Source organism: Penicillium psychrosexuale (assembly GCF_028828465.1).
Source record: "Penicillium psychrosexuale strain IBT 29551 chromosome Unknown utg000004l, whole genome shotgun sequence".
NCBI lineage: Eukaryota > Fungi > Ascomycota > Eurotiomycetes > Eurotiales > Aspergillaceae > Penicillium > Penicillium psychrosexuale.
In genome coordinates this window covers 4,152,389-4,171,779 of record NW_026643189.1, presented here as the reverse complement: position 1 = coordinate 4,171,779, position 19,391 = coordinate 4,152,389, and the positions used below count along the sequence as shown (strand labels likewise).

At 47.3% G+C, this 19,391-nt stretch overlaps 8 protein-coding genes across 8 annotated transcripts; 6 read left to right on the top strand and 2 right to left on the bottom strand.

Moving 5' to 3' along the window:
- Positions 1 to 496: 496 nt before the first annotated feature.
- N7518_007460 (Dyp-type peroxidase) lies at positions 497 to 2,471 on the bottom strand (the record flags this gene model as incomplete). Its single annotated transcript, XM_057188387.1, has 8 exons — positions 497 to 786; positions 839 to 1,234; positions 1,298 to 1,404; positions 1,461 to 1,571; positions 1,632 to 1,733; positions 1,790 to 2,100; positions 2,152 to 2,374; positions 2,431 to 2,471. The coding sequence occupies 8 exons, from the start codon at positions 2,469 to 2,471 to the stop codon at positions 497 to 499; spliced, it is 1,581 nt and encodes a 526-aa protein (XP_057040090.1).
- Positions 2,472 to 6,421: 3,950 nt separating this feature from the next.
- Positions 6,422 to 6,976, top strand: N7518_007459 (uncharacterized protein; the record flags this gene model as incomplete). The annotated part of the gene is made up of 2 exons (XM_057188386.1): positions 6,422 to 6,464; positions 6,582 to 6,976. 2 exons carry the CDS (start codon positions 6,422 to 6,424, stop codon positions 6,974 to 6,976), a joined length of 438 nt encoding a protein of 145 aa, XP_057040089.1.
- Positions 6,977 to 7,005: 29 nt separating this feature from the next.
- On the top strand, positions 7,006 to 8,408 carry N7518_007458 (putative bZIP transcription factor (MetR); the record flags this gene model as incomplete). Its single annotated transcript, XM_057188385.1, has 2 exons — positions 7,006 to 7,291; positions 7,816 to 8,408. 2 exons carry the CDS (start codon positions 7,006 to 7,008, stop codon positions 8,406 to 8,408), a joined length of 879 nt encoding a protein of 292 aa, XP_057040088.1.
- Positions 8,409 to 9,085: 677 nt separating this feature from the next.
- Positions 9,086 to 10,226, top strand: N7518_007457 (uncharacterized protein; the record flags this gene model as incomplete). Its single annotated transcript, XM_057188384.1, has 2 exons — positions 9,086 to 9,208; positions 9,267 to 10,226. The coding sequence occupies 2 exons, from the start codon at positions 9,086 to 9,088 to the stop codon at positions 10,224 to 10,226; spliced, it is 1,083 nt and encodes a 360-aa protein (XP_057040087.1).
- A 725-nt stretch (positions 10,227 to 10,951) lies between these two features.
- Positions 10,952 to 11,806, top strand: N7518_007456 (uncharacterized protein; the record flags this gene model as incomplete). Its single annotated transcript, XM_057188383.1, has 1 exon — positions 10,952 to 11,806. The coding sequence occupies one exon, from the start codon at positions 10,952 to 10,954 to the stop codon at positions 11,804 to 11,806; it is 855 nt and encodes a 284-aa protein (XP_057040086.1).
- A 2,182-nt stretch (positions 11,807 to 13,988) lies between these two features.
- N7518_007455 (MFS transporter) lies at positions 13,989 to 15,940 on the top strand (the record flags this gene model as incomplete). The annotated part of the gene is made up of 3 exons (XM_057188382.1): positions 13,989 to 14,401; positions 14,481 to 15,599; positions 15,658 to 15,940. 3 exons carry the CDS (start codon positions 13,989 to 13,991, stop codon positions 15,938 to 15,940), a joined length of 1,815 nt encoding a protein of 604 aa, XP_057040085.1.
- Positions 15,941 to 16,840: 900 nt separating this feature from the next.
- Positions 16,841 to 17,275, bottom strand: N7518_007454 (uncharacterized protein; the record flags this gene model as incomplete). The annotated part of the gene is made up of 1 exon (XM_057188381.1): positions 16,841 to 17,275. One exon carries the CDS (start codon positions 17,273 to 17,275, stop codon positions 16,841 to 16,843), a length of 435 nt encoding a protein of 144 aa, XP_057040084.1.
- Positions 17,276 to 18,429: 1,154 nt separating this feature from the next.
- Positions 18,430 to 19,001, top strand: N7518_007453 (uncharacterized protein; the record flags this gene model as incomplete). Its single annotated transcript, XM_057188380.1, has 2 exons — positions 18,430 to 18,515; positions 18,596 to 19,001. The coding sequence occupies 2 exons, from the start codon at positions 18,430 to 18,432 to the stop codon at positions 18,999 to 19,001; spliced, it is 492 nt and encodes a 163-aa protein (XP_057040083.1).
- Positions 19,002 to 19,391: the final 390 nt, after the last annotated feature.

Below are 19,391 nucleotides of genomic sequence, written 5' to 3'. Positions count from 1 at the left end.
AATGACTACCGAAATTACATGACATGACACAGCCGGTCTACTATACTTGTGATTCATAATTTCGGAAGCGATCACCACCGCATATTCCAACTCACATCTTATACCGGTGATATCCACGGTTCAAAATGGGCAAAACTTCTTAGAAGAAATAACCGCATGCGCGTGTCAGTTACTCACACAGTACTCGGATCAATGGCCAACAATATAAATCTATTAGTAGAATGCCATAACAACATAGTCTGGTCTCGACCGAGGAAAACCGGGCTAGTACTTGTGTATAGAGTTTCTTCTTTGCTGTTACCAGAATATGATCAAGTTTAGTGCTCAAGTGAAGGAGAAGAATAACGTAATCAGGTCATGTTCCAAGGTTTGCTAACTACATAGTTACCGACAGAGCACCCAACTATCTACCAGCAAAAGATAAAGGCCGAAAAATTCCAGCAGCACAGCATATCATCGTCAAGTGGACGTATGTGGGACAAACTAATGTACCCGCTTATTTGCAAAGAGTGTCCTGCATTCCAGAAATGGAAGGAGCGAAGAAGTACTCACCACCGCGAGGGATGACCCAGCGTTCGATGGGAATGTAGTGCTTGTTCGGGGTTGGCACGGGCTTCTCAACATCGGGGAAGTTCGCAACAGGAGCTGGGTGCTCGTATTTGGTAACATCGTCCTCCGCGCGGTAGTCGGGAGGCACTTGACCGATGATAGCGTCGATACCCTGGGGCGCGACATTTCCCATCTTGTCAGTAAAATCAACAGGTTTATCCTCCTTGTTTGCCCATTCTGCAGAGCTGTTAGTCCTCAACGTGGTTGTAAATGTAGCGAGAATACAGACCTTTCTGGACAAATCGGAATCCGTTGGTGATGCTGCTCTGGTAGGAAACGAACAACAGACCACGATCATGCTGGGACACACCGCCCCCCTTCTCATTGTTCAGTGTCTGTGGTCCGTAGGGAATTCCACGTCGCAACATAAGATGCTTCTCGTAATTGGGGAAGTCATCTCGAGGCCCACACTTCCGGATGTGGGCAGCGTAAGGACATTTGGTTTGGTCCTCAGGGTTGTAAGTGAAGGCATCCGTGTGATTTATCTGTTCCAGCTTTTTAAATTCCGCTTCGGGGTCTTTATTCTCCTTTTTCCACTGTGTGAACAACTGCTTCTTGTTCTCGATTGGATCGGGGTCCAACATAGGTGATGGATCTTGGTCTGGGTAAAGCTCAAGCGGGGCTCCTGTACATATCAAATAAGTGAATGCTGCAAGGAAAAGAATACACAGCAAGCAGACGATCTTACCGTTGGGCCATCGTCCAACAACACGGGAGGAGAATTTGCGAAGCTCTGCTGCAGATCGTTTGTTTATGCCCTCAGTGGCCACTCTCTTAGTGTTGCGGGCACACCAGCTGAAAGTGACATGGTAAGAATATTGTAGCAGAAGAAAGCTAAAGAGGACACGTACGCGACGAACTCGGGTGTTCTCTGTTCGTATGTGCGGAACACCATGAAGCTTCCCTCGTTGGCCCAAGCTGGGTGATTCCCTTGATCGCCTTCGCCTCCAACAAGAATAGCACTAACGAGGCCGTCAGCGACTAAATTCACTGACACTTGGTGTAAAAAGTCTAGAGCTTACCCAGCCTGAATTGGCTTTAAACCCTTCTTGGCTTCTTCGACCTTTGCATCGGTGTCTAGACCGATGACAACTGGCTGGGAGATACCATCAACCCATCCAAAGCTAAACCGTGGATGTCAGTCTTGCATAATTTATGTAATGCGCCTGAAGTATCATACTGTTCTCTGTCATCGTCAAGGACATGTCCCTGCTGCTGGAAGACAAGTTGGATACTTGGCTTGTCGACCTCGAGACCAACTCCGAAAGTCTGCTCAACCATTTTAATGGTATCGACCAACGTTTTCTCACTTTCACCGGTGATAGTGAAGACACCGTCGAGGTATCCAGATCGTGGGGTGAATTGGTGGAACCAATCATGCTGGTCATCGAGACCGTTATGCTTTTTCTTGTCATCTCCCTCAAGGGGGTAGGTCATATCCTCCCACTGGCCGTTGTTGAAGACATCGTCGGTGAATGCCTCGGCTCCAAGCTGGCATGGTTTAGCACGTTCGTATAATCACCGGGTAGTCTCATAACTCACCTTTGCTAGACCTTTGGCAGAGAAGGCAACATTGATGGCAGACATATGGACGAGACCTTTGAGAGTACCCTCGGCCTTCTTCTTGTAGATTTCTTTTCTGAATCTCTCAGCATCGCGGGCAGTCGTCAGATTAGGAATAAGGGCGGCCAAGTGTTTCTTGAACAGCTCAGGGTTAGTGATGCGGAAGAAGACAAAAAGCTCGTGCTTCTTGGACAGACGGGGCCTGGAATTATTAGAATCAAATCCGAAACTGGAATACCAAGTAGGGTATTGACTTACCAGATGTCTCCCTGGATGTTCTTCTTGTTGGGGGGTGCCATTTTAACGACTTGGTCAATTGTTTCCAGTTGCAGTCGTTCTAGGAAAAGACTTTTGAGGGGTGAAGGGGCGAGGGATATGCAGAGCTTTCTTATAATTTTAGCTACACCATACAATGGCTAATGCTTGGAAATCGGGCGAGGTCGAGACGTAACAGCATCCCGCGGTCAAGCATCAATGATGCTGCTACTACATACTCCACGTAGCATGAGCTGCAAGCAGATTGTTCTTTCGTATTCATCTACGACGTAGATAGACTAATCACATTCCGTGATGTAAGGTGGCTGTCCCGAGAATTACTGTACAACCATGCGATGCAAATCGAGAATATCACTGTACCAGCTGACATTGTCCATCTACCGTGGCTGCCTGTGAAAGAGACCAGAATGACGTGTTTAGATAGAAGGAGTTGATCCATTCCCCAACGGAGCGGTCCGAGATTATGTAGTGCTCCACATTGTTGCAATAGGCATACATTGATGCATCGCTGGAGACATGGAAGTGAGATATTCGCAGCTTTGGTATGATAGAGATACTGTACACGATCCTAGCATATGCAGTCTGGATACTACATTATCTCCTCTGATTGGAATGCGACCCAACCACGTCTAGTGCCTGGAGTGCACTAGAAATTATCTGGCCTGAAACGTGCATCTACTGGCTGTTACGGTATATCACATGTACCTAGCTAGCACCTATCACCTTTCAATTATTATCAATTGAGCAACTGCAGATCCAGATCGGCCAAAATCATGCAGCGAATACATAATGTGATTTCACTACGCCAATCGAGATCTGCTGATTCTCACCGCCACCAAGTGAAAATAAATCGATCGAAAAGTAAAAAGATAAATGCAGACACATAGCGGCTCTCGGTGTAGCTACTGGATATGAACATGAAGAAATATAGGACTGAAAATGGGTAATAAAGTCCAATGATGCCTAAAAACGTGAGGATTATCTACGCCTAGAGCTAGAGGATACCTAGTAGATTTGCCCTGCAAGATACTGATCGACAACCGTATCGGTGATGAGAAACTATGCCAGATACTCACCGTAAATCTCTCCCGGAGGATCAAATTTGATCAACCCACGGTCGGGGTACTGGATTGGACGAGTCGAGTCGGGTCAGGCTGGCGCATGATATTGTTGAACGACAAGAACTGGAGAGTAGTTGGTGGCCTTAGGCCGATGGTTAGGTGTCCTAGGTATCTAATACTCGATAGACGGAAAGAGCAAATAGTAACCAGGCAAACCACATAGTTACTCACCCACAAACATGGTCAAAGCTATGTCACCAAGACAGCGGGATCTGATACTTCTCCCAATCACCAGGAGTATCAGCGTCCCTGAACTTCTCAATTCCACCAGCAACCCCATTCTCATCCACTTCCCAATCTCCCATTTCAACCCTCTCTGCCCAGTTCAACAGCACCCTGTGATGAACACCATGAGTTTCTAGAATCCCATTCCAACCACAGACTTGATAAAGTTCATGAGAATAATCTATGAGTTTATGACTGGCATATAATCCAATCTGCGCCCCAGTACCATCTCGGGCGTATCCTCTAGACCCGATGCCAAAGGGAAGAAGCAGTCTAGAAATATTCCCAAAGTCCTGCATTCTGCCTTTGTTAATTTCTTCCGTGTATAAACCAGCAGGGATAACAATACTATCGAAAGCCTGGCCCCAGGGTGATATATTGGACCCATCTGCTCGGAATAGGAGAAATGGCGTTTCTTCGTCGTTAGCCTCATCGTCATTTTCATCCGGTTCACTTTGAGCTATGGTACGACAGGCTGCAAAGGGCTGGGTTTTCAATTCAGCAACAGACTGTATCCGAATTCCTGGAGCAACGTAGCGGAAATGAATCTGGCGCGGAGGAAGCGCGGAGCAAAAGCTTCATCAAGTACCGACTCTGGAAATTGGACATCGACCCGGGCTAATTGAACCGGGAGTGGAGTTTCAATTGACGCGAGTGAACGCAGCAATGGATTTATCGATATCCCGCGGCGTACATTGACAATACTTCCATGGGAAACTGGAGTAAGTGGTCGCTGATTTGTAGCCCACTCAGAAAGTGGAAAAAGTGAAACCAGGATCCTCGTGTGACCATCCCCTCGATGGAGTGGATCTAGCGAAATGAAGGAACTGAGCGAGTTTAGGACTTAAGCGCGAGTCAAGGCTGACTGGGGAGTACGGAGTACTCTTCCCAACATGTCGTGAATGGGAGCGGAGAAATGACCGGCATCGGTCCATACATATTGCAGGATTTGATTGTGAAGCTCGGCGGATCGCTGAGGGTCGAAAGTGGACTCGGACATAGAAGGACTAGCTCAGGGGGAAAGCCATTGCAGCGTATGTTGTCAAAGCGAAAACAAATCAGAGATTTGGGTGGATTGCCTTAGCGTCTTTCGGGGTCTGATCTCGCTCATTCTAGAGGATAAGTCAGGCTCAAACCCCCAGGCGTGATGTAACAGGTTTGGGTATGAAGTTATAGGGCATGCAATAAATTGCTCCAAGTAGCTGACTGAATATAAAGCAGAATTATAGTTTAGTTGCATTCAGTTGCATGTCTTGGGCAGTACAACATACTTAGGAGAGACCAAAGGGGAAGGAGGATAATGGCCGAGGTCTGCGGAATACGGAGGAGTAGACGGTGTCGGTTTAGACCGTATTGAAGGGTCCAATCAATGGTGTTCAAGACTCTGTATCCGCTCTTCTACATATATATCGCCAAAAAGAAATTTAAATGCCCTTATACAGCTAGTAGTCTTCTCCCAGCGCATTTGAAATAATAAACCAGTCCGTTCTTCAATAGTCAAACAGTACGCAGTAGTTAACGTAATTCCCAAGCGAGCTGCGCACCCAAGCGAGCTGCGCAGCGCAGAACACATAGTAAAATCGATAAATTACAACATGATATCTCAACAACGGTTATCTATATGAGCTTTTCCTTCTAGCCTAATGCTTTTAGTATGATATCTAGCCACTTATGAGGGTTTGGAGGGATTTAATAAACTAGTGAATGAGTAGTGACAGAGAAATATATATTTCTAGGGTTCAGCGATGTATTTTTCGATACCATAACAATGCAAGTTTTCGATTTATTCAAAACTGATATATGACACTATAAATGCTTATCAATTGCTATCGGACAGTAATGAAATTAAATAAAAGCGTTGGTTGTTGAAATACCATGTTATAATTTATCGATTTTACTATGTGTTCTGCGCTGCGCAGAGCGAGGGGCTTACAGCTGATCGAATGTTAGAATGGGACCGCTAATTTAGCGTGAAGGAAAATATATTAATCCGTGTTAATCCGCGTTTCGACCATCTATCTGCTCTGAGCGGTCTTGGCGAATGTCGAGATCTCTCTTTACACTAGGATGTCTTCACAGCTTATAATAGACGTTCATAAAGACCCCGTGATCATTATTTACAGTATTATCTTTACCACTAAATCCTATCTTCTTCTGTACTAGGGTATTATAACCCCTAAAAGAATCCCGACATTCGCTGATGTCTGACATTCGCCGAGCTCTCGGAATTCGGATTAATACATGTTCCTCTGGGCCAAGAGGCGCTAAAAATTAGCGGTCCCATTCTAACATTCGACCAGCTGTCGGTCGGCTCGCTTGGGAATTACGTTAAAATGAGGTGTGTTGATGAGTAATTCGGAGCATCCGACGCTGACAAAGCTGGCAAGATCCACCAATCACCGGTTGCAAACCCCGATTTCGGGGTCTGTTTCGGTATCCGTTTTTGTGTGGGAGCCGCGTTTGTCGCAGGATTTGTTGCAAGGTCGAGAGAAAGGAGGGATTGGGTAATAGTTGCATGATTCATGAGGCGGGATTCGTGATTCATGCAGCATTCATCTCATACCATACAATGTTGGAGGCCATAATATCTACAAGGATCGATCATCGTGGAGTTGCCTAATTGGAAAATGGGAACGTGGAACCGAGGATTAGACTCGGCAGGCTCCGATGGTCGGCCTTCGATCGACTCGTTTCGATAACATTGTAGACCAGATTTGCAGAGGGTGTGGGAAGGAATAAAAGGGTAGGATGAGCTGGACGAGAAAGGCAATGTACAGGTATAAGTAGGGAATATTCCCAAGCGACACGAGATCCTTAGTATCCGAATCGGGAGGCGAATGAAGGCAAAACGGAGGCAAACCCGAGGGATTAATCATCATCCACCCCTCCGGCCCCCGGGCTTCCCACCCCCACTGAAGATTCAAAGAAAAAAACCCACTTGTGGCCCCGACTTCTCTCTCCTTCTTTCTCTCCGGATTCCATCTTACAACATCGCCAAAATCACGATTCACACGAATCGAAACCAAGTCACCTCGCAACAGATTCGACATCAATCGCATCCGCGACAAATCCGCACCGAGCCGCATTCGGCATTTGAGTCACGTCTCTCCCGTCCGCGCAACGCGCATTTTCACCGTCCATCGGCATCGAGAAAATCGGTTTCCGGCTCCTGCCTTAACTGATCCTACGGGTAAACGGGAAAGCCTTCATAATGGCCAACTACAATGGGCGTCGCATGCCCAACTTCTCGCAATACCTCGATGACTTGAACGCAATTCCATCGCCGTATGACCAGGCCCAGCAGCAGCAACAGCAGCAGACTACCTTCAACGACGAGGACCTAGCTCTGTTCACCAACACCGAGTTCTTCGAGTTCGACAAGTTCACCGACTTCAACGGTCTGCCTTCGTTCTCGGCAGAAGACGACAAGACACACGAGGCTGTCTCCGATCAATCTGCGCAGAATGTGGATCTGAAGTTCTTGGATTTCTTGAATGGTAAGTGTGGCTGATTTCGGTTTCTGTTTTTCGCATCGCTGGTTGGTTAGTCCTGAGTCTCAGCTGCATGGCTTTCCCCTGATCACACCATACTCCGCGGACTTGTTCACAATTGTGTCTATTGGACCAATGTCTACAACATGCATATTGTTTCATTGGTTGCCTCATGAATTCGTCATTCATGCCTATTACACGAGTCCATCGTTTTGGGGTCATTTTGGCATTTATGGCGGTTCATGCGCTTCCTGCCCTCAATATCATCCCACGTCCTTTCACAGCTTTGACCTCCTTGGCTGGGATTTTTGAACCCTGCATATCATCCTTCCCGTGGCCCTAGCAGGGTTTTCTTCCACTCAAATTTGACTTTGGTCGTTGGCGTTAATGCTCTCCGCTATTACGCCATTCCACGTGATACAAACCCCTGCTCAGACTCCAACTACTGCTCGGACCCCCGCTACTCTTCGGGAAACCGAAACCCGCGATGTGGATGTTTTGAAATTGAATCAATGCTAATGGCTTTACAGCAGAGGGTCTCAATGGCATTACCGATTTCCAGCCCGACCTGACTGGCTCCAACGTCCAGGTGCCCATGCACAATGCCCACTTCCCTGCGGTTCCGTCCGTTCCTAGTGGGCCTGTGGCTGCGAACCAGGCACCCCTGCAGCCTGCGCCTATTCACACCGCTCCGAAGGTCGCTCAAACTCCATCCTCTGTTTCTATGTCGCCTTCCACTCCGGTTACCGGCACCAAGCGCAAGAACTCGGCGCATTCGAGCCAGGAGAGTGCCGAGGAGGCTAGTCGCCAAATGGCCGAGGAGGATAAGCGCCGCCGCAACACCGCCGCCAGTGCTCGCTTCCGTGTGAAGAAGAAGCAGCGTGAGGCTGCTCTCGAGCAGACCGTCAAGGAGACCACCGACAAGAACGACATTCTTGAGGCCCGCGTGTCTCAGCTTGAGCTGGAAAACCACTGGCTCCGTGGTCTGATCATGGAGAAGAACGGTGCCGACGAGCAGTCTGAGCAAGACATCTCCAACATGTTCAAGAAGTTCTTGGCCTCACAGAAGGCCGACGAATCAAGTATTTCCGACCTGAAGCGCGGTGTGGGCACTACCGTATGAACCATTGCCTAATGTTAAAAGAGGAAGAAAAAAAAACCGGCAAAAATTAAAAAAAAGAAACCCCAGTCTTATTTGATTGCCCTGCTACTCTACTCTGCTGCTTCAGGTGGTGAATGTCCTGGGCTTTTGCTTGTTAGCTCCATCTCACCATCTTTGCCTTCTTGTTCATAGTGTTCTTTTTCCAGCGATGTTGTTTTCCTTGTTTCTAGCAGCCAGAGCTACTTCAGATTTTATCTGCAGGCCCAGGGGGTGGTGGGTGGATGAGTGATGTCTCTCATGCAGTTACAAGAATTCTAGATGCAATTTTTCATGTCTTTCAGCTCCTTTTTACGCCTGTCCGACTTGCGTAGATTATCCATTTTAACTAAACGCCAAGTATGTCACGGATAACTTTGTGCGCTACTATATATATTGGTCCTGGGCATGTCAGAGAGAGAGCTCTGACATAATGGTCTTTTGGCCGAGCGGAAGAGACGTGCGCCCAGGCATATCCTTTACAAAATGACACTTGCTTCGATCTACATTTTGCATCTATGTTGTACGTAGGTACATAGATGTTTCCACCCTCGACCGGCATCAGTCGGCATAACCGACTGATCCACCCCAGCAAGCCCCACCACACCCGGCTTTGCAGACTTCGACAAAAAGTCTACTCCCATCCCCCGATATATCCAGAAATGCTAGACTTCCTCAAACGCACCCTACGCAAATCTCGCGCAAACGTGTACGGTCTAGACCATGCGGTCCTCAACATACAGCTCCCACAGCAGAGTATGTGGATGAATATGGGCTACTGGGAGGTGAGTCCATTCAATTAAACAATTGTCTGGTTTGAATCCACATTGACCCGCTTCCTAGTATACAAATGACTTCCCAGAAGCCTGCCAAGCGCTTCTAGACCAGGTTCTCACAGCTGCGCTAACAGCGGAGAAGGCATCTGCCGTGAGCATCGTGGATGTCGGGTGTGGGTGTGGTGATCAGTCGTTATACATGACGAAGTTTTTCAATTGCTCTTCTTCTACAGCCCAGTCCGATCCTGAATCTGGGACTAGGACAGCAATCTCTGCCCCTATCTCCAGTACCCAGTCAGACATCCAAGCATCAGAGTCAGGCCTGCGGTCTCGCCATAGCAAGACCAAGCCGCAATCCCCCTCTCAGCTACGCCTAGATTCCTATATCGGCATCACGCTGGAACCAGCACAGGCCGCGCTCGGCTCAAGTCGTATCCACGATATGCAGCGAAAGAGCGAAAGCTCTATCCAGGCAGATATCTTCTGCGCAGACGCCGCAGTACCCAGCTCCTGGACTGGGGAGTTGAAGAAATCAATCACGGCGCTTGAGGATGCGTCCGGTAACCAAAATGAAAATGACAATGAATACACGTCTACATGGCTCCTGGCCCTAGACACATTATATCACTTCCGCCCCTCGCGTCTCCCTCTCCTGAGCTATGCGCACGACAACCTCAATGCCTCTTTCATGGCTTTTGACTTGATACTATCTGACAGTATAACCTGGTACGAAAGTATCCTCCTCCGGTTGGTGTGCTGGGGCACGAACTCGCCGTTTGGGAATTTTGTTTGCGAGAAGGAATATGTGGAGCTACTTGTTACGGCTGGGTATAATCCTGCTTCTATTCAGATCCGGGATATCTCGCAGCACACTTTTGGGGGGTTGGCGGGTTTTATTAAGCGCAGGGTTGAGGACGCGAGGCCGTATGGGGTCAAGCTGGGGAAGTTCCGTGCGGCGAGTTTTGTTTTTGCGTGGTGGGCTAAGAGGAGGGTTGTTAGGGGTGTTGTTGTTGTTGCGAGGAGGTAATGAGGGCTTGGATGGTTGGTATGTCTTGTGTTGTAGTATTGTGAGCTGCTATCGAGAGGAGGGTGTTCGATATTCCTCTAGGCAGCCTTTACTTCAAATGTGTATGCCTATCGATCTACAAGGCAAGCTAGGTTGTATATATCATGCAAATCAGACAATATCAATGGCTCTGATATCTACAATTTCTAACAAAATGAACATGGTTTATATGTCACATATCCTATATCTACAGTAATAAAATTAAGTCCCTTTTGTCATATCATTAACTGCTTAATCAACTGCTTAATCAACTGCTTAATCAACTGCTTTATCGTCGACTACTTTATCGTCAATTACTTTAGCAACCACTTAAGCAACCACTTAAGCAACTACTTTAGTAACTGCTTTGGTTACTACTCAAGTAACTGCTTTAATAACTAGTCTATGAAAAGAACGGGCGGTGACATGCACACGAGGTTATGAATTAATTGTTTCGCTTCGCTCCGCAATCATGTGACTTTTCCATCCGATCCATTGTCTCCCAAATAGGCTTAGGCCAGGTACTCTAATTCCCTCTTCCCCACTTAGAACGGGCCCCGTAGTACACACCTTCCCTCTTCCAACCCAACGCCTCCCGAATGAACTCATTGTCGAATCTCATCAGATTTTCTTAGTCTATTGTCTAGTACAAGTTTTGACTATTGAACCCCGGAAATATGGATCTATCCGAGAGATATCCACCAAGTATGCTCCTGGCTGAAGTCGCTGAGAAGCTGCACGATCATCACAGTGAACTTCGCGTCTCCCTTCCCTCCAATCACCCGCTGTGCGAAGAAGCTCTCGCTGCAACTCTGGATTGTGTGCACGGCATTCCGGAACGCATTCTTCTACCAACCACGAATCCGCACCGGCGTGCAGCCTTACGACAAAGGGCCCTCGAAAATATCAGTTTGGAGAACAACCCCCCCACCGCATTAAGCCGACGTATCCGAACCACGGACAAGCTCGAATCCGCAGGTTTTCCAGAGCCACTCTCTCCGGAACAACGTGCCGCGTTGAAGAAGAAGGCCGAAAACATGCCTCCACCGCGAGCTTATGTACTCGAAATCCGCGCTTTGCGCACAGAGAAAACGCTTGTATCTATTGTCGGGAACTCGACAATCACCGCTGTTGATTGGGATGTGGGTATGCCGCAATGCCACCTCCAGGGCGTTGAAATGCTCTGGGACACCGGTGCTGCTAGCACTATCATCACGAAAGACATCCTGAGCCAAGATTTCCAAGCCTATCTGTCACACCCAATCCACATGCCATATAAAAATGGGGACGGAACTCGTGTCCAGCTTTCCTTCACCCTCGAGTTCACCAACACGCTTGTCACAATGAACATGATCGCATGGGTCGTGGATAAAGCAGCAATCGCAAATTTCCAGTCAGGCATTCTCCTCGGTCAAAGGGATTGCATCGATGCCATCCAGTACAGATCTGTCCCGCGAAAAATTCTTGAGGCCAGAGGGGAGTCGGTTGATGAAAAGTTCTGGAGGGATCTCATTCTAGAGAGCTATGTTGATTTTGACGGAAGCTTGAAGGAGATCGTTTAGCTTTGCTTGTCCTGTACTCTAATTTTCCTGCCCTGATGTCGCCTTCTTTATCAAAGACACCGAGGGAGTTTCATGTATTATTAACCTTCAAGATCCGTGAATTTATAACTATGGGCCGAGCATGCTTTCTATCTCCATTTTCTGTATGTTGGAAAAGCTCCTATGCTGGGGAGGAGATTCATTGTACCCATTCTCTCTGGAAAGGTCCTGCTAGGTCCGGTCTAAAAGTCCGCTTTAATGCTGCAATGTCCCAAGTTTACTTCTATAAGCGGTATAGTTCCGTGGTCGGCACCCCTTGTGTTGTTACCACTCATCCCAGTATTCCGAGTATCATATAATGGCTCCATTGTCTCGCTGTTCAGGCAAACGCCTCCCAGCATGTTGTTAGCCCTGCTGAACACGCAAAATGAGCGAGCGCAGTACATGCCACGTTACAAACCGAATTAAGAGCCTTCAGCACACTGCCCAGAGGCTAAGCTCGCAGGCTCGAATGTCGGGTGAAGTATAAATGGTATATCAATGGATTAGGTAGCTTCCACGCTTTCCACGCTGTAGTTACTCTAGAGTCTGTTCTCCCCAGCAGAGTTCTAGTCCAAGTATGATAAGAATGAGCAAGTATGTCAAAAATTTCCTGGATCGATCATTGCGCATATTCGCTTCGCTCTCTATCCGCAGTGCTTTCTGCGGCAAGGCCGTGCCTATCCTTTGACAGATTATGTGTTTCAAAATGAAGCTATGCATATAGTGTAAAACTGTAGCTAGCCACATTCTAGCTATTCCCATTATATTTATCTAAGTCTAGGTGGTTTGAAGATGTTCCGACCGTACAAATCTGTATGTTTCTGAATATTGAAGGTACTCCTACCATATAAATCTCTGTATTCGGATTTGCATATTTCTTGATATTGAGCTATTCACTATGAACCGTGCTCACTAGCGCATTCAACAAATTGCACCTAGGAGCCCCACACGACCCCCTAGTCTTCCTATGTTGTACACCAGCAGCTTGTAGAATATTCCAAGCGCCAGTGATGTGGAGACCTAACGACACTACATGGCGCGTTGGTGTATCTAAATGATACTTCGGATGAAGTTCCTGGCAGGCAAGCAATCTCCAGAATCTTCTATTCAATTCTCAGGGGAAGTTCAATTTAATGAAAAGAAATTAACCAAAGAATGTTGGGTACCATCGGGCGCAATTGTCAGTCCTGGCGTTATGACTCTTATGAGCTCTAGGTTTCAGAAAATCGCTTGTTGCGTAATGACTTGTCTGACCATGCTCTTGAAGGGGGGAAAATATTCGGGGTTGGACTTTGTATGTTGTAGAAGGTTATACAGAAAACGATTTCAAAGGAATTCAGCAAGAATGGCCGCTCCAATATCATCAACAACTCTCCTAATAGATTTCTTTTCGGTCTATATTTCTATATTGTAGGGACCTCGGGAGTAGGGAGTGGATATTTTATAGTACTAGCTTGTGGGTTTGTGGGTCGCCATAGATGCCCAACCTCCACTCCTGCCCTGGAGGATACAATTTACACCAAGGGTATGTGCTGCTTTTGGGTGAAGAAACTTCGCTCTACTATCCGAGGCCTAGTCCGTACTCTATACTAGATTATAAGGTCTTTCTAGGCCAAAGCACATGCAAGCCACCCGAGCACGTGGCGGCCTGACTCATGATGACGTAAAGAGGCGGTGACTGGCACCACCTGACATCTGGGCACATGACTCAAGGGCTTTGCTTGGATTCATTTCTGAGAAGGAATGTTGTATACTTGCTCATTCTTATTGGCAGTCAATCTAATTTATAATCCAGCTCACTGTATTGTCTAAGTTCATTGCTAATTGCTAATTGCTGAGTAGTCTAACTGGGTTTCGAATACTGCTCAATATGTTTCAGGCAACTAGTTCGGCAGTTATCCAAGGCTGAAGCCGCTAAGTGGTGGGTCTAGACGATCACATTTGCTTTCGGCGCTCCTTTCTTTTGGTTTTTTTTTTCGGGCTTGTTTTTATAAACAAATCGCCCGCGCTTGATGGCGAAAAAAGCTTTTCCCCTATATATTCCAGGCACCTGGTACTTTTCTGGTCTGACAGTCCCAACGGGAAAAAAGATACTGCAGCCAAGAAGATCTACACGATCGTCCAGATTATACATACCCGTGAAGCGGTCACCCTTGGCAATATGGATGATCAGCTGCCTGTGATTGAATCGCATCTATCAAGCGAAAAGCCACGGACCTCGGCTGAGATAGAGAGACGGATCACGTCAAACTCTATCGGATCGTCGACTGGCTCAAGCAGCTCCTTTGAATATGACCCACAGATTCATAGGCTGCAATCGCGGAATACAGAGCTGGACTTGGAACGTCATCGCACTGGCACGTCGCGAGCATTGAGCAGGACTGAGACGCAACGCGCCCAACATGCGCTCACTGTGGGTGAGAGTCTTCGATCGCGACCGTCACGGACTCCATTGCCAGCTTTCGGTGGAGGCAAGCCCTACCCTCCACCTCTCCCTGAACGGGAGGATTACGTTGTGGAGTTCGATGGGCCAGATGACCCATTATACCCACTGAACTGGTCTGTGAAAAAGAAGTGAGTTTCACCATGTTTATATCGTACTTCGCATCTAGTGTGCAGCGTTCATACTATGATACTAACTTTTGCAATCCAGATGCTACATTAGTGCCATGCTCGCCTTCACCAGTATTTGTTCCACCTTCGACTCCGCCGTTTTTAGTGCTTCATCTAGTAATGTCTCGAAACACTTCGGCGTCAGTCTTGAAGTCGCCATCCTTTCCAGCTCTCTATACATCGTCGGCTACGCCTCAGGTCCCTTGGTATGGGCTCCCCTATCCGAACTCCAGGGCCGTCGGATCCCCATTCTCATCGCCATGTTCGGATTTGGCGTGTTCAATATCGGAGTGGCAGTCGCCAAAGATTTGCAGACACTCATGATCTGCCGATTCTTCTGTGGTATGTTCGGCAGTTGTCCCTTGGCAGTCGTGGCTGCTATATTCTCTGATATCTGGGACAACCGCACCCGTGGTGTTGCCATTGCCATATTCTCCTCAACGGTGTTCCTGGGCCCTCTCGTGGCGCCTTTTATCGGAGGCTTCATTAACATGTCATATCTCGGCTGGCGCTGGACCGCCTATATCCCCGCGATTATGGGCTTTTCCGCTTTCATCATGAATCTTTTCTTCCTGAGGGAGTCATACCCACCTGTTGTGCTTGTGGCTAAGGCCGCGGAGCTACGTCGTCGGACTAAGAACTGGGGCATTCATGCAAAGCAAGAGGAGATCGAGGTCGATCTTCGCGACCTGGTCGTGAACAACTTCTCTCGCCCGCTCCGACTGCTTATTAACGAACCCTTGATCCTAGCGGTCACTGTCTACCTGAGTTTCATCTACGGATTGCTCTACTGCTTCTTGACCGCCTATACTCTGGTCTTCCAGGGTGTTTACGGGATGAACGCTGGTGTTGGAGGTCTCCCACTCTTTGGCATGGTGGTTGGTCTGTTCACCGCTGCGGCTTACATCATAATCTCCAGCAAGGCCTACAATAAGAAACTCGAAATGAACGGTGGTGTCCCCATCCCCGAGTGGCGTCTCCCGCCTGTAATACTCGGCGGTGGTCTCTTCGCTGCTGGGCTCTTCTGGTTCGGATGGGCTGGCTTCAGTGGGAACGTCCACTGGATTGTGCCCACTTTGAGTGGCCTGTTTACTGGATTCGGCCTTTTGGTCATCTTCATCCAATTGTTCAACTATCTGATTGACACATATCTCATGTTGTACGTCACACTCCATTCCTCTAACTTGCCATGGGTTTATCTAACATACTATCTACAGTGCCGCATCAGCCATCGCAGCAAACACATTCTGCCGCTCAATGGTGGCAGCCAGCTTCCCGCTCTTCTCACGCCAAATGTTCCACGGCATGGGTATCCAGTGGGCTGCTACGCTTCTCGGATGCGTTGCAGCCGTCCTTGTTCCGATTCCTATTGGATTCTACTTCTTCGGCAAGAGACTCAGGATGAAGAGCAAGTTCGCACCATATTATGAAGCTGTCCAAGAGGGACACGCAGCTGAGGAGGCCGACGAACAGGCGGAGGAGACGGTGCACCAGCACTGAACATATAATTGTCTTGTTTTTGTACACGATCATATTCCCACTAGGGAAATGTAATTATTAAAAGTCATATTTTAGCGGCTATGTTTTTGCATGTCTCAACGAAGCGATCTTGATTCAAACATCTTCAAACCATTCTTATACTTATACTAATATGATGTTGTATATCGGGCTCTTGTGTCGTTCTGACTATCATCAGATCATTGCTGTGATAACAGGGACAAATTCAATTTAAACAATTTACACCTTTTTCATAGCCTATATTCTGGCTGGAGAGCACATCACTTTGGTCCCCACTGGATGTTGGGTTGTATGACGAAAAATAGGATGAGAATGAATGTATAAACGCAACTTGCATATTCATAGGAACACTCATTGACCTAACCAAATACTGTAGTAAGAGTTAGTTAACCGGGGAATAATCTGGTGCTTAATAAAACTGCTATTTCCGACAACGTGCAGAGTCGAACGGCGATGAACACGTGACTTTATACATAGTATGCGTAGTATGTACATACGGAGTAGTAGAATAATGTATACAAAGAGTCTGCACTCTATCTCCTTAATCGAGCTCGTGTAAAAGAAAAAAAAAATGGGTTGCTTCTCTTTGATTGAGCGTGTCATCCTTAGTGCAGGGGCCATGCTAATCTTCTCTGTATATTTTCTTTTCACCGTATGCCCCGAAGGGCGAAGGGACATCCTTATAGTTCAATATAACCCCACTATTCTGCATAGAGATACCGCCTTCTGGATTAGGTGAATGGTAGTTGTGTGGCAGAATAAGACCGCCTAGCAGGTTTGTGCCACGCAGGCACTATGTTGTACTTCACAGTTCTCTCACACAGGGGTACATCATGGTAAACAGCTTTAAATGGCGTGATTCAAGATTTTTTTCTAAGATTATTAGGGGTGCTTAACATGATTCGATGGAAGATTAGACATACAAGAATCGTTTGATCCTAGCTTGAATAGTCCTTCAATGATATCTCGTCGATTGTCATTTGGACTTGCTTTACTGTAGAAAAGCAGTGCATCGCGATAAAGTTCAGGAGAGCCTTGCGCATATCCTTGAGCGTCTTCCATAATCATGTCGTAAACACTGGTTTCGTGTAATACATATGGTCCATCGCCATTGTCGCGCAGATCTGTGTATATACCGTCTTTGGCTCGTCCATCTATATGGTATCGCGCGTAGATTGCATCTCCATAGCGCTTCTCAGAAATTGCTATGCAGTAGCGAGATGCCCATGGTTCGACCATTCGTATTCTCGCCGTTTTATTCATGACGTCTGCGACGGGAAGATCGAGAAACAGCTGTTCGGGTAGGGAAAATTCCATGTTTGCAATATCGTACTTTATAGTCGCTGGTAGGCTTTGCAAAATGGATCCTTGCGCCAAAATTTCGCTGTGTAGCAGACAGTGCAAGTATTTGGGGGAATAAGTCTAATGCTACGGGCTCGGCTGAGCTATTTGCGTGGATGCCGAAGGATTGTCTGCTAAGTGGGGTCATTACGTGGATTTACACGTGCGAGAGCACTGGAGAGATCCCTATCAGTTGGCTAATACCTTCAATAACTATCACTACTAATGCACATGGAATCAAAAGCGGCGTCACGCTCCTGCTCACCCTGGCGACACCCACCGAACTATTGATCGAGCTTGAGCCGTGAATTAGTTTGGTGGGTGACCACCAGCGAATCCCCACTGTTGTATGTTTTTGGTTTTGTTTTATTTAGCTTTAGAATTTAATTCCAACATAGTATGTCTATGATTGCGCTGCTAAAGGACGTTGGCCATGCATCTTGTATCTATGAGGCTTTCGAGATATGTTGTAGAATAGACTAGAGATGAATAAGCTCATATTTTGACAACACTGTTGGCTTACAGAGCTAGTTCTGGATCTAACAGAACTTGCTTGGACTATCTACAGGTAACACGAAGCTCTGAGAGCTGTGTTCGGTGTTTAACACATGTCAAACGACACTCCCCTACATAATGCAACTGTGACATTCAACCCAGATCAGGTAACAATATATCTGACTTGACTCCAAGCATTATGGCCTGAACATATCCGTTGAGCATGGGTATCAACATAAACATAGTGTGTTTTACGTAAGAAGAGAATCCATCTAAATTAACTAACACTGATCTACTACCCATAGCCCGTGTTCTCAGGTTTGTAAACATAGAGAAGAAGTCACGAAGACCATACTTTCGAATTAAGTAACACACGCAGCAAAAGACGGCCGTCTCAGTCCCACATACCAGTTTAACTGAATGATGATGCACCATAACATGCCAATTTCGCGATATAAGGCCTATCAATTTTGTATCCTCCATCTCATCTATGTTGTCGACTGTCACTTCATGTGGCGCTCTGTGGAAATGCTCGCCTTTCTTCTTTTAGGTTAGAACCCCTTTGAGCTCTGCGCGCGGCACATATATATTTGGTTCTGACCCTCGATCAGGGGTTCTCGGCCCTTTCTACGATCATGTCAAGGCCGGGACCCAGCCCGCCTGCTGCTCTGGTGTATGCACAGATCTCGATAACGATGTCGCCGGCTGTGGTGCATGTAACGTAACTGTGAGTAAATTCCTATTTTAACTGGAGTATATAACATTGGAAGTCGATCTGCTGAGACAAATCTTACTTAATAGTGTACCAGTCAAGCACCAGCCTGCTGCTCCGCAACCTGCACTAACACAGCCACCGACCCGAACAACTGCGGCCTATGCGGTAGCAAATGCACAGGCACCAACCCCGCCTGCTGTAACGGGATATGTACGGATCTTAGCACAGATCCCGCCAACTGTGGATCTTGCTCAGCGAGCTCGTGTACTGGTGTTAATCCGGCTTGCTGTTCGGGGACATGTGTCGATCTTAATTCCGACACTAATCACTGCAGCTCATGTTCGGCTTTGCCGTGCGGTGGAGCACAGCCTGGCTGTTGCTTTGGGCAGTGTACAGACCTATCTACCAGTTTGCAACATTGTGGATCTTGCACTGCTGCATCATGTCCTGGCTTGCTGCCGGCTTGCTGTAATGGAGCGTGTACCGATTTGACGACTGATGCAAAACATTGCGGATCGTGCAGTACAGCTGTATGTGCTTCCCCCCTCGTTAGATGGGCATACTAACCGGTGTTTCCTTTGACAGTGCAATCCAGGGCCGGGAGATGGAGGCTGCGTTGGAGGCAATTGTATTAGTTGCCCTACGAGCCAGCCTTTCTGTCAATCGTCGAACACATGTGTAAGTTTCCAACTATGCCATTGTAGAACCCTGAACTAATTCCAAAAATCAGTGCCCGGGTGGCTTCACGTGTATCAATAATGGTCCTCTGCCTGGATGCTGTGGGCCATTGAATGTCTGTCCGCCATTATCCAATTATCTCGGTGATTCCATATGTGTGAGTGATGCACTAGACTCCCCCGATAGACTTTCTGACCAGGGTAT